Below are 13,340 nucleotides of genomic sequence, written 5' to 3'. Positions count from 1 at the left end.
GTGTTCCATCAGCTGCTGCTTTTGCTAGTTGACTGGGAGTGAAGATTAATGCCCATTGGTCTTGCTTGCTTGTAACCTGATACCATTATGGCCTTGCCATTCCTAATGTATAGTGAATGAGAAGACAACATTCTTAAATCAGAAACATAAACAGGAACTGGTGGGTCTGAATTCCATTCAAATATGTCATTTCAGTCCCACTCTGTTTGTCTAACTTGAATTTTTCAGGCAGGAAAGGGGGAAGGGAAGGATAATCTACTTGTTAGTTGTACTAGCTTGGAAAAAGGGAATTAGAAGGGGGTGGAGTATACTTTTATAGCTCGTAATTTATAGTTTCTTTTTAAACAAAACAACCAGGACACTTAGGCCTAGAATTGCTTACTGCCAGTGGGTGAAATGAGCACACAACAGTTTTTATAAGCAGGAGTGAGGTTTGAAATTAAATGAGACAGTTTAAGGATGCATGCTTGGATATTTCTATTTATGTGGGTTTCATGAATGTGAACAAAAAAGGGAAGAAAATGCAATTTAAAAAAAACACATATCATATTTTTTGATGTGTTTTTAGGTTTAGAATATTGTTATGAAATGTTTTATGCTTCAATACTTAAGTGAGTTAACTATTTCGTAGGTAATAGGATGAGGGAGTTATTTTATTTCACAAGATGTTTCCATCTAGGATTTGAATAACTTGAAATAATTTTTAAGGACTCTTTCTCAGGTTCAATAGATGCTTATTGTTTTCTGTCTGTACATGTATGCATGTGGTATATATGAACTTCCCATTTAATTATTTCTAATGCATTCTGGAAATTTTTACAAGGGTGGGTAATTCAAAGAGCAACATGAAAAGAATCATAAAGCAAAACAAAATTGAAAGAATGGCAAGCATGTTTCATTGTGATTTATTTAATTCTTCTCTGTGACTTAGGGAAGTATTTTTGAACTCTTCTTTCTGGTGACCTTTCTGTTTAACGTACTGCTCTCTACAGTTATTGCTTCATCTGTGTGATCTGTTTTTTATTTATTCTTTGCATTGAAAAGTAAAACCACCCACTTTGTATGACACTGAAAATGTACTAAATCCTGAGCTTGACATCTATTTACTATTTGTGTCATATGGAGCATGTCCTCAATTTCCTTATTTATAAAAAGGGGTTAATAATTCACATCTCTTAGTGTTTTCATAGGCTTAAATGTGGTTATGTTTGTAAAGTGTCTGGCACATATTAGGGGTTCAGGAAACAACAAAGAAATTTTTTTGGCATGAATTTATCTTGACTTCTAAGGATTTTTTGAAAAGTAATGGCCCTTTAATAAGATGCCATTATTATTTCTTTTTTGCTTTAATTTTTTTTTAGTTGTAGATAAATACAATACCTTTATTTTACTTATTTTTATGTGGTGCTGAAGATTGAACCCAGTGCTGGGCAAGTGCTCTACAAGTGAGCCACAACTCCAGCCCTCTCTATTATTATTTCTAATAATTAAAAATGCACTTTCATGTCTAGAGGATAAAACAAAGCAAGAAAGATTTTCTTATGCAGAAGCACTCATGTAGTGTAAGTTCAGATAGAAACTGTTCTGTTCTACTGTTTCTGACAGGAAAACAGCTGTCCTGAACTTACTGGTTGTATTCATGTTCAAAGCAAACAGAATAAATTATCTGGATGTTGTAGGGATTCAAGGAGAAATGAAACCCAGAGGACAAAGCTTACCATGATGTGTTTGTTGCTAATTGTGTGGATTCTAACAGGTGACAACTGGGGACTGAAACTCGAATTAAATCCTCCATGACTTCATAATTTTTTTGTGATCCATTGTGACCACAAATGGCATCCTCCCTTATGTTTTCTTTTAAGCTTCTGTTAATTGTCAGAGTATGGTAAGACCTAATAATTACCAAGTCAAAATATACTTGTGTTTCCTATCACTTCAATGTCATTTTAAACTCCATCTTATTCAAACCATCACAGGCTTGTAAAACCTGTACATTTCTGAGCCTAGTAAACCAGATAAATCAATCCTGTTTGTATCTGCTCCTTATTTGTATGGGAAATTTGTGATTTCATAGGTACAATTCTATACTGTTATTTGATGCTATTCAGCCTTTATGTTTCAAAAACATCTGAATTTGTTTAGCTACATTATGTACTTCTCCTTCCTTCATTTTACAAACACTATCATGGGCAAGTAAAGTCTAACATTGTTCTCTGCCTTCAAAGTCTATTAGGAATAGATTTAATGCACCTAGGCTGTGGTGGAGAAATAGCTCTGCAGATTTTATATTTTCTGTATTCACAGTTCACTGAAAACCCTAAAGAGAAAGATCTCATCTAAGTTTGAGTGAGGTAATACCAAATTCATCACTCCCTTCTTAAAATCATGTCTATCTCCCCTGCCTTCTTCAAGATGGAGATATTTTGTTCACAGAGTTTTGTGACTGGTCACAAATAGGTCTCAGAAAACCTGAATGTTTGGGCTGAACTTATTTTGAAGTTAATTACTTTTAAGTTTGTTCTACAACAGAGTGGTATAAAATACAGAATGGATATAAAAAATTCTTTGCCATTAGCATCCCTTTTCGGAAACATTATAAAATAAGAGCTTTCTTGATTGATTATACCAAATCTAAATTGGCACATGTGAAAGCAGAAGAAACTTGTAGTGAGGATGTTTCTGCATTTGCGTTTTTATCATATCTTCATAAGCCTGGTATTACTTATGCAGAAAACTTTAAGGTTTTATATGTGATCTGTGAGAGTACCAGGAAATGAGAGGAAAATAACAAACAGTATGTACAAAGTTGAAGAGAGAAAATATTGATAAGATAATGTCATAATATTCACATTTGTTGAGTGAGATTAGTGTCATTAGTTATTTTTTAATTAATGTTTCTTGAGATAATAGATATATTTTTGGCAGTTTGTTGAACAATAAAAAACAAAGCTTGTTGACTCGTCTAGGTATGTATAGAACACACACAAACCTGTAAACACACTTTTTAAAATCAAGTACATGACAATTTCAAAGGTATGTTTTACATAACACATTTTGGTTCTTGATATTTAATGTGTCAAATTGTCTTCCAACATCAATATGCAGTGAACCAGTTTTTGTGGACTGGATTTTGTCACATAACTCTACAAGGAGTCAGTCGAGTGTATAATCAATCTATCTTTGCAGTGTACACTTACACAAAAGCAAAACCACAGTAAAATACAACGTTGAACTTCTATTTTCTGGGATTTCTCATTTACTTTAGGAAATTTAAAATCTTAAGTTATACACAGATTATTGCTACAGGAATTTAATGAGAAGCATCACATGAAAGGTAGTTGTTTTCTTTTTTTTTTCTTCCCTGTTCAGAGTTTATGATACAAATAATCCCATTTTTGCACCTGTTTGATAACAAAGAGATTTCAGTAACCTGTGTAGATCTTTTCTTTCTGCTGTGTCCTGATGTAGCTTTTAGAAACTTTAGGCAAACGATGCCCTGAAGGGGAATTTTCATTTTGTACAACTGGGCAGCAAATATGCAAATCAGAGGAGTGCCCAGCAGTATTACATGTGCAAATTTACAACTGCACGTTGTGGTCAAAGCTTGGGTAAGGCTTCCCAGATCGGTATTATGTTTCCCAGCACAGCTTTAAAATGCAAGTCAAGAGACAGAGAAAGCAACTTTTTTTTTTTTTTTTTTTTTTAAGGTTCTTGCCTGCATGTCTTAATTTGAACAAAAATGACTTTAATAATATTACTGAAAGTGAAGTCTAACCAAATCTGGTAGTTTGGAGTGTTCATTTATGTTAATTCTTTTTAAACTGTACCTACATTAACCAGTACATTAAAATGAAGGCAGTGCTTCACTGCTTTGAATTTTTGGAGCATATTAGATCAGCTTTCATCACCATGAACTCATCTGTAACAAATTGTAGGCAGTTTAATTTCTGCAAGCTGATTTGGTCAGTACTAATGTCATGTTATAGAGCTCTTTGATCCACCAGTTTCTAACTAACTAAAAAGAATTACATTTATTTTTCATAATTTATAAATAGAATGTAAAACTTTTTGAACCAATATTATTTAAGAACAAACATTAAGGGCTAATATTGTAAAAAAGAAATGTAAAAGATATATACTAAAATTTAAAAGAAATTTAAAAGATATATATTAAAAAAATCTAATGCAGATTTGGAGGTTTACTGTATAAATCATAAATTTATTGTGAATTCTAAATCAGCATATTTTAGTGTCAAAGATTGATAGATTTGTACAGAATATTTAGGAATAACTTTAAAAAAACACACAAATCAAGCATCTTATATGATTTAAGAACAATATTCAGTCAGATGTGGTGCTGCATGCATGAAATCCCGCTAACTGAGAGGCTGAGGCTGGAAGATCACAAGTTTGAGGCCAAACCATGCAACTTAGTGAGAACCTGTTCAAAATAGACAGTAGAAAAGGCTGGGGATGTTCAGTGGTAGAGCATCCCTGGGTTCAAATACTGTGAAGACAAATATATAAATATATATATTTGCACATCAAATTTGGATAAAAACTTAGATACAAAATTATTTGGATGTAAAATTATTCTTAGTTTTAAGTGCTATTCTTTATTCTGTGTGGCTACTTGTGAGGATCACTTAAAACAGGTTCTGTTGTTAATAATAAGTTCCATGTGTCAAATTCCTACTGTGTGCAGATACTGTGGGAAGTGTTGTACCTGATTTACCCCTCGGGGGTCTTTCAAAAAACTAATATCAATATTAGTATTCTCATTTTACAGTTGAGGAGATTGTGAGTTGATGATGTCAAATAACTAACAAAATGCCATATACTGCCCTGAAATGTCAGATACGAGATTCAGAATCATATGTGTTAGATGACAAAGTGCTTATTTGGAATCACTGTGCTATACTAGTGATCTTAAAATTATAATCCAGAGAGCTAAGCATGGTAGCATACCTCTGTAATCCCAGCAGTTTGGGAGGCTGAGGCAGGAGGATTGTGAGTTTAAAAGATAGCCTCAGCAATTTAGGAGGCCCTAAACAACTTAGCGAGACCCTATTTCCAAACAAAATACAAAAAAGCTCTGTGAACGTAGCTCAGTGTTAAGCATCCATGGATTTGACCCCAGTACCAAAAAAAAAAAAAAAAAAAAAAAAATCCAAGAATGCACAATAGGACAGTGCAAATATGCTGTCATCTTAACATTTTATATAGGTTAAACCACAGCTTATTATTATTATTGTTAAATTTTTCAAGTTTTATTTCATGAAAAAACAGAAGTGAATATATATGCAGTGCCTCCATTCCCTACCACAAAACGTTTGCCGTTGAAGTGGCCGCTTAGCTAGTTTGGATCTTAGTTGAGCATTTAGCAAAAGTTAAAATATAATGCCAAACTTCGTCAGTTGGATTTTTTATTAGATAAGGTAGAAATGAAAGCAGCAGGCAATTTAATTAGCAGTAATTTTTCTGGGCAAGTCATTACTTTGATGAACTTCAGAGCAATGTTTATGGCTCCTAATTAACCATGTTAGTCATTTGATTGAATAATCACTTTGGAAATGTTTCTACAATTTGATTAGAGTCTGACCCACTCTGATAGTCATAAATTAACTGATATCACTTTAGGATAACCTGACTTTAGTTACTTTATGGGAATAAGCCTCTTAGCCATATTTTTTCAGGCTTCTCTGGACCATAAAAAGGATACCGATTTAAGGATAGACTGGATTTAAACAACGCTAGCCAAGTGTCTCAATTTTAAGAGCTAGATGTTAATTTCATTTACCCTAGGGTGTAATAGCCAGTAGGAGGAATTGGTAAAAACACAATTATATTCTCATACATGTATTTCCTAAATTCTTATTCATTGCTTTTTTTTTTTTTTTTTTTAGAATTTAGATCATAAAATAGGCCTTTGGAAATATAATTATATTGGCTTGAGCCTTGTTATATGATTATCAGTTTATTATGAATTTAAATGAGTATATTTTCAATATCATAGATGAATTGTTAGAATTTTTGAAGACTCTTACAGAGTAAATACAGTGGAGAACAAATCAGCTAATTCAACAGATACATGAGTGTTACAGTGAAATTCAGCATCTTATCTTTGATGTCATAATCCTTTCCCAGGATTATGTTAGTTTGTATTATATTAGAACACTTTTATAAGGTGTGTGTCAGCTTTGAATAGCAGATTTCTCAATAATGTTGCATTTTCTCTCTTCCTTCTTTTCTCCCCCTGTGGGAACTCAAGACTGTATTTAGTCACACTTACTGTAATAGAATTTAGCCTATGTATTTTCCTCTAGCCACCTCCAGAGTCAACCAGCTGTTTTTACAGCCGTGTTCCAGGTGTGCAGCAGTCAGTAAAAGTATTTTGTGGCAGGGTGTCAACATTGGTACAACAAAATGCTTGCCTCGGAGCAGCTGTGGAGCTGATGGCTGTCATTAACACTGTCCCTTCCAGCCCAGCTGCTGCCAGCGACCTTATGCCTGGTAATAAATCAGAATAACAAGAAAAATTAATTTGAAGTGTCATTGTTTTTAAAAAGTTGGGATAAAATGGATTGCTCCACTATTTAGCAACACAAAAGATCAACTATATTACTACCCTGTTATACATGCTGATATCTGGACACAGGGTTAACTCTGCCTTGTGTAGAGTGAGAATTATATGCTCTATAACACTTTATAAAAAGAAAGCATATTATAATGAAATATTTGATAATGAATTTTATAGTATTTTCAACTTGAAAGATATTAATTCCTTCATACATTTAAATGTTGTTAGTATTATGGATTGCCATTATGATGTTTTTTATTTAAACCATGTTAGATAAAATTTTTTTCCATGAGCAAAATCCCTCATTGTGGTTGACATTCATCAGTAGACACCCCCCTCATCATCCATCAGTAGACAAAGTTTTTTAAATATGTCGAATTTAAAAAATGGAACATTCCAGATCCCCCTGGGGTCAGAAAATAGTGCTATCTATTGTAACCAACTTGGTGTATAGCTGGATGGTTATGAAGAGATAAGGGCCTTTGGGTTCCAATTCCTTTAAATGTTTATCATTACTTTTTCAGGGGTCATCTATTTATCACAAGTGATGGCAAAGAAGACTTTTTGTGTCAAGTAGTGCATTTTTATATGCATTTTTAAGCTTATTTTTGTACATGTTGTTAAGAAAACTTTAGTAATGCATACAGACATACAGAAGATAGAAATTATCTGAACACATGTTTATACTTTCCTGCAGAACTTGTAGTTGCTATACACTGGGTTGGGCATAGGTTTGTTGGAACTAAAACGTGAAAATTTGGTGAATTCCTCTTTAAGAAGAAGAAAGTAAAATGGCAAATCCAAAATGAAGTACAGGACCTCAAAAGGGACTCTTACAAAAGTGGAAGGTCCTGAGGTTCACTGCTTCACCATTGATCTACCTCTCTTTATGTGAGTGAACATCTATATTCAGAATCAAGGAACTTGGGGGAAGCTGTAATTGATTTCAGGAATCACCAGACCCAACTCTTTGCTTTATAGAAATATAGACACAAACTAGTCACAGTGGTACACACCTGTAATCCCAGAAGCTCAGGAGGCTGAGGCAGGAGAATCATGAGTTCAAAGCCAGCCTCAGCAACTGAGAGAAACCCTGTCTCTAAATAAAATAGAAAATGGGCTGGCTATGTGACTCAGCAGTTAAGCACCCCTGGGTTCTATCCCTTGTAAGAGGGAGGGAAGACGGAGGAAGGAGGGAGGGAAGGAAGAAAAAAGGAAGGAAGGAAGGAAACATAGACACAAAATGGTTTGTAAAAATTTATGCAGCTTAATTAATAGTAAGAGAATGACTTGAATTTTAATCCATTGTCTCTAATGTATACTTATTTCCTTTCTCCCATTTCTAAACTATTAGACAATTTAAATTTGGAGCCATCATTATGACCCAGGTGTACCCATTATTCAAGTTTATTTTCTCAGGAATTAAATGCCATAGTCATGTAGGCAAAGCTTCACACTTAGGATAATACGTATTTGCTATGAAGTTGCTCTATTTCTGTTTTTAGATTCTTAGTGGCTTTTAGTTTGACCTATATTCTTAAGATGAAAAAGCCAGTCAATAGCAATAGCAATCACCTTAAAAGTTTTAAGAAATTTAACTGTTTTATTTTATCATACTTATTTCAACCTTGTGTTCATGAAATAAACTATGGGCAAACCATTTGTTGATTTCTGCTTTGCATATAGGCAGCCAGGAGATACATAAATTTATTATATAAGTATCCCCAAAACATAACTCAGGATACTATTTGAAGAACATTATTACCTTCATTTGGAGATGCTGTTAAAACTGAACTTGATCAAGGTTGATTTTGGTAAACTTCAAATTTATGAGCCTGTTCCAGAGAATCAGTGTTCACCATGATATACTCATTCTTCCATTTTGTTTGTGGGCCCCACTGGAAATGTTGACCACGGGTTGACAGGTTCTTCTCATGGGGACTTGTGCCAGTTTCTGTAACTTTCTCTTTGTCTGCACCCTGTCCACTGACAGCAGTGTCCTTTCAGCTTCACACCCAACTTTGACCAATGCTGCTTCCTCTTTCAGAAGTGCCTAGCTGCCACTCCATTTACATGAGGCAAGAAGGCTTCCTGGCTCATCCCAGCAGAACAGAAGGTAAGTCCTTACATACTTGAAATTCTGTGTTAATATTGTTAAAAATAATTGGACATTCCAAATATGGGATCATTTAATGAACCATTGATATGCTTATAGAAAACTCGTTCATGCTCCCTAAACCATTATTTTAAAACTTTATATTTTTAAAGTAAAAGGAAGATTTTTCAGGTCATGATACCTTGTGTTTGGTTGTTAACGTGAGTCATGTACATAGAAACAGCTGAAAAGTGCATTTCTGTGTTCATTTTTTGCAACAACCACATTCTTTTGAGTTAGAACTTCTGCTTTATAGATCAGCTCACCTTACTGCACTTGCAGTCTACTGAAATGATCTTTGAGTAATATTCAGGTTTGCATTTACAGACTTAAGTCACGGGTCTGTTTCTTGATAAAACATGTAGTTTTAACAATCCTGGATTTTACATAGTTAGACAAGTAATTGTTAAGAATGGGATTTCACATAAGAGGCCTAGAGGAGTTTTTATTGCAGCTGTATTTTGTGGTAACCACGGTGGGAAAGTTTTGCTCTAACAGACTTTGACATCTGCAAAGTAGTAGATAAAAGTGATTCCATCTGGCTATCATCCCCACTAAAGGATTTCTGGAAATATGTGAATAGTTCTTGACCTAAACACTGTTTCTTCAGTAAAACCTAGATGCATCCTTTTACATGAGATCTATTATTGGTTATTTTACTTGGATGATATTAATGGAGGTTTAAAGGATAGAATAAAATGGTGAATCCAAAATATTTGAGACCCAGTTTTGCACAAATGCAATGTCATTATCATTGCTGATATTACTAGTATGTAACAACCAAAGAGATTAATATACTTGAGAAAAAAAAAAAACTATAAACTATGTGAAATTTCTTTTCAAATTTTTATTTATTTATTTATTTATTTATTTATTTATTTATTTATTTATTTATTTGTGTGTGTATGTGTGTACTGGGATTGAACCCAGGGACACTTTATTACAGAGCTGCATCACCTAGTTCTTTTTACTTTTAATCTTGAGACATGGATCTTGCTAAATTGCCGAGACTGGCCTGGAACTTGCAATCCTCCTATCTCAGTCTCCTCAGTCTTTGGGATTACAGGCCTGAGCCACCATGTACCACCATGCCCAGCTGAAATTTGTTCCTGGTAATTAAAGACAACAACAGTTGGATTAAGAACCACAGTCAAGAATATTTGGAAGAGAAAAAATGATTATGGAAAGCTGGAATTTATTTTGCAATTTCTCTGTAGACTAAGTTATGTTACAGAAAAAAGAAAGAAAGAAAGAAAGAAAGTCCCCCCAACTATCTTGGCTATTAAAGATGAGATTACCTACCTAGATACTTGTTCACAAGAAAGTAGGATTGTGAAATAAATATGTTCCAGAACAACAGAGTAATAATGCAAAGTAAATGCCAGTAATTCACTTTGATTTCACTCTCTTCTTATTGAATAAGGAAACTAAAGGAAACTAAAAATGACTTGATACATTATAAATCCTAGGTTTGCCAATATTTGGGTGACAATTAACTTACAAGTGACCACGAGCTAGGCGTCATTCTAAACTTGTATACCTTAAATCATATAATCCTCACAACAACTCTATAAGGTGGTAGATAGATGGTATTACTGTATTTCCGTTATATAGAGTGGAATCTGAGTCAAAGAATCTAAATAAATTTGTCCAGGGTCACAGAGCCGAAAAGTCATAGAATCATTTTCTACCACAATTTTTTGTGCTAATGATTATATTTTAAAGTGCTAACCAGCTCAATTTGTATCATGAATAAATGTCTCCCATTTCCCCCCACAGGGTGTATGTTTGAAAAGGGTCCCAGGCAGTTTTATGATGACACCTGTGTTGTGCCAGAGAAATTTGATGGTAGGTTTTTCACTGTGCTTCAAATTTTGATTTTTTTTGCGAGAGGGATTGAAGAGATCACCCATCCCTCTTCTGAAAATAGTTAACATCACTACTTAAAGATTTCTATGCACTTCATTTATCATGTACTCAATTCTAATTAAACATAACTTACTACAAATTCTCTCTTTCTTCTACTCATTAAGAACCATTTTTTTTCTTTTTTCTATGAGGGAGTCCATTTTTGGAGATATAGCCAACGAGCATCATGCTTGCCGAGTTTGTATAGAGTAAGAAGGTTCTTTCCATTGCCCTACTGAGCACATTTAGCTTGTTATTTGAGATTTATTGAAAGCTGATCCTGTAATTAACAAAGCAAGGCAGAAAGCATGCTACTGTGGATGCACTGAGAACTTAATGCAAACCCTCCTTTCTTTTTTTGTTCATGAAAAGATGCATTATGGAAGACAGAAACAACATAACTGCCCATTTAGTTAGTGATTGTTAGCTCCCCCTCCCCATTTTTTTTCCAAGGAAGATGCACATTACTAATGTAGCATTGCTTTGTAATTGCTTAAAAGGGAGTTAGGAAAGCATCTTTTTAAAAATCACTCACTGCTGCAATGGAAAGGTCTCAGATATTATAAGAAAGTGTCAAGTTAGATAGAATCTTCTTTTCTTGACAAGGTGGCAAAAGTAGGCATTTATGAGGAAGCTTGGGTAAATAGTGAACAGTTAATTCATTTAGTGGTTCTTCAGAGTGGTCTCCATATTTCCTGCTTTGATTGTTAAACAGGAAACGAGCAGGGGCCCTCTGATTAGCTGATTGCACAAACTTTGGGGATCATGGCTATAATGACTTGGGAGCTCTCAGAGTTTTTAATTGTCATTATTTAAACAGCAAAGTACATGCTCAGATTGCTTTTCAATCTCTAATTAGTTACTTGAAGTCTATGTTCCCGAGCTTTTGCTATTCATTCTTTTATACCATTCAGAAGGGATGGTGAGTCTTGGGAAAATACACTTCCTTTGCCTCCTTTTAATTGTTAGATTTATTCCAAAGTCACTTTGGGGGTCACTTTTTTGGCTTCATTCTGTAATAGATACTTTAAGCCTCCTTTCATATGTGAGAACTGGCTATTTAACACCATTAGAAGAACATCACAATTCTTAACATATAGCCTTTTCTTTCAGGTGAAGCTTAAAGCTTTTACTTGTAGGAATGACCTTTGTCAGTTTCTTTTGTTTGTGGTGAGCTTCATATTTTAAGTCATGTTAAAATTAGTAAGAACACATGAGGAGGAAAACTATTTTAAAGCTATGGACAAGATATAGGCCCAAATTACACTGATGTTTAGGGAATTGGCTGTTTTGATTATTGATTCCCTTTGACTTTTAAATATTCTTCAATTTTATGCTAAGGAAACATTGTTGAAAGATAGTATTTGCCATGTAATAGAGAACAAGAAGAAAGAAAAACAAGGGATTATTTTTTCATTGTTCATGGTCAGTGCATTCAGTCACATTTATAGGCAGAAGTGCTATAGAAACAATAAAAATGTCAGTGTTTCACTCTATGTGCATAATTGTTTAGTTACCCTGATGAAAAATTTGTATAAGTCTCAGAAGAAAAAACTAAGATAAATAAAACTGTCTTTGAAGCCAATATAAAGATACACTCCTGTATTATATAGTTTAGAACAAAACAACATAATGATTTTTTAGCAATTAGGGTCTGAATAACTTTGTAATTTGGTGTGCAATTCTTTTAAGAGTTATATTTCTCTCCACAGACCCCCCCCCCAAAAAAAAAAATAGAAAGCTTATGATGGTCTGTTTTAAAATTCACGCTAGTGTCAATAGATCCACTTGAGTGTATCCTGTCAGAATTGTTTCTTTAGTGGAGAAGAAAACTTCATTCATTAACAATGATATACTCATTTGACTGTACACACTCAGTCCCCAATGTGATCAATTCCACATATTTTGAGACAATTGACTGGAGATATCAGTAAATAATCAATGGTTGTGACACTAGGTATTTTGCTTTGTTAAGCCAAGATAAATGACCAGATTTATAGCAGAAGCATTACAATGCTAAATAACCTTTATTGTTATTTACTAGATTTTTATACTATATATGAATGCCAAATGAATCTAAAATAAACAAATCTTCTTGCTTAAAAATAGCTTTTTTTCCCACAGAAATATCTGATGTGCATATTTTTAAATTGGCAAATTCATATGAATGAAATACAAATAAGAGTTAAAGAAATATGAGAGAGAATTTTTATTTGTTGCCAGGTGAGAAAGTGATAATTTCTCTATGAAGGTATATGAAGGTGTGGAAGAAAGATGGTATGATGATAATATAGTATGCTATGAATTACCCAGGAGATTTTTCTAATTTATATAAAGTGCACATTACTTAACTCAGAGTTTATGATTATATTACATTTGCTTTGAAATATGTGCATTAAAATTTTCAATAGTTTATCATGCATAGGTCAATAAGGTATTTGCAAATTATAGTTTGCACAATTTAATTTGTACAAATAAAATGCCCTAAGCTTAAAATTGATTACTCCCTCTTCATCGTTGCTTAGAGAAGTGAGTAATATCATTAACAAAGAAGCAAATAAGTATGATTAGGTACTATGGTAATTATTATTGTTGTTGTTACTATATTTGCTTGTGGTGCTGGGGAACAAACCCAGGGCTGCATACAAGTTTGCTAGGCAAACTTTCTATGGCTGAAATACATCCCAGTCCCTTATA

The 13,340-nt window shown here is 33.7% G+C and overlaps 1 protein-coding gene across 4 annotated transcripts in view; it reads left to right on the top strand.

The window, feature by feature from the left end:
* Etv1 (ETS variant transcription factor 1) overlaps positions 1–13,340 on the top strand; it is a 90,175-nt gene that overhangs the window by 62,022 nt on the left and 14,813 nt on the right. For all 4 annotated transcript variants that reach the window (XM_046463590.2, XM_046463589.2, XM_046463588.2 and 1 more), the window contains 2 exons: positions 8,628–8,696; positions 10,515–10,583. In XM_046463590.2, the coding sequence (XP_046319546.1) occupies positions 8,628–8,696; positions 10,515–10,583 (138 nt within the window). The remainder of the gene's footprint in view (positions 1–8,627; positions 8,697–10,514; positions 10,584–13,340) is intronic.

This window comes from Marmota monax, unplaced genomic scaffold, assembly GCF_021218885.2.
Source record: "Marmota monax isolate L192 unplaced genomic scaffold, Marmota_monax_Labrador192_F-V1.1 WCK01_AAM20220418_F8-fsc00057, whole genome shotgun sequence".
NCBI lineage: Eukaryota > Metazoa > Chordata > Mammalia > Rodentia > Sciuridae > Marmota > Marmota monax.
The sequence above is the reverse complement of the archived record's forward strand: the minus strand, read 5'-3'. Positions and strand labels throughout refer to the sequence as shown.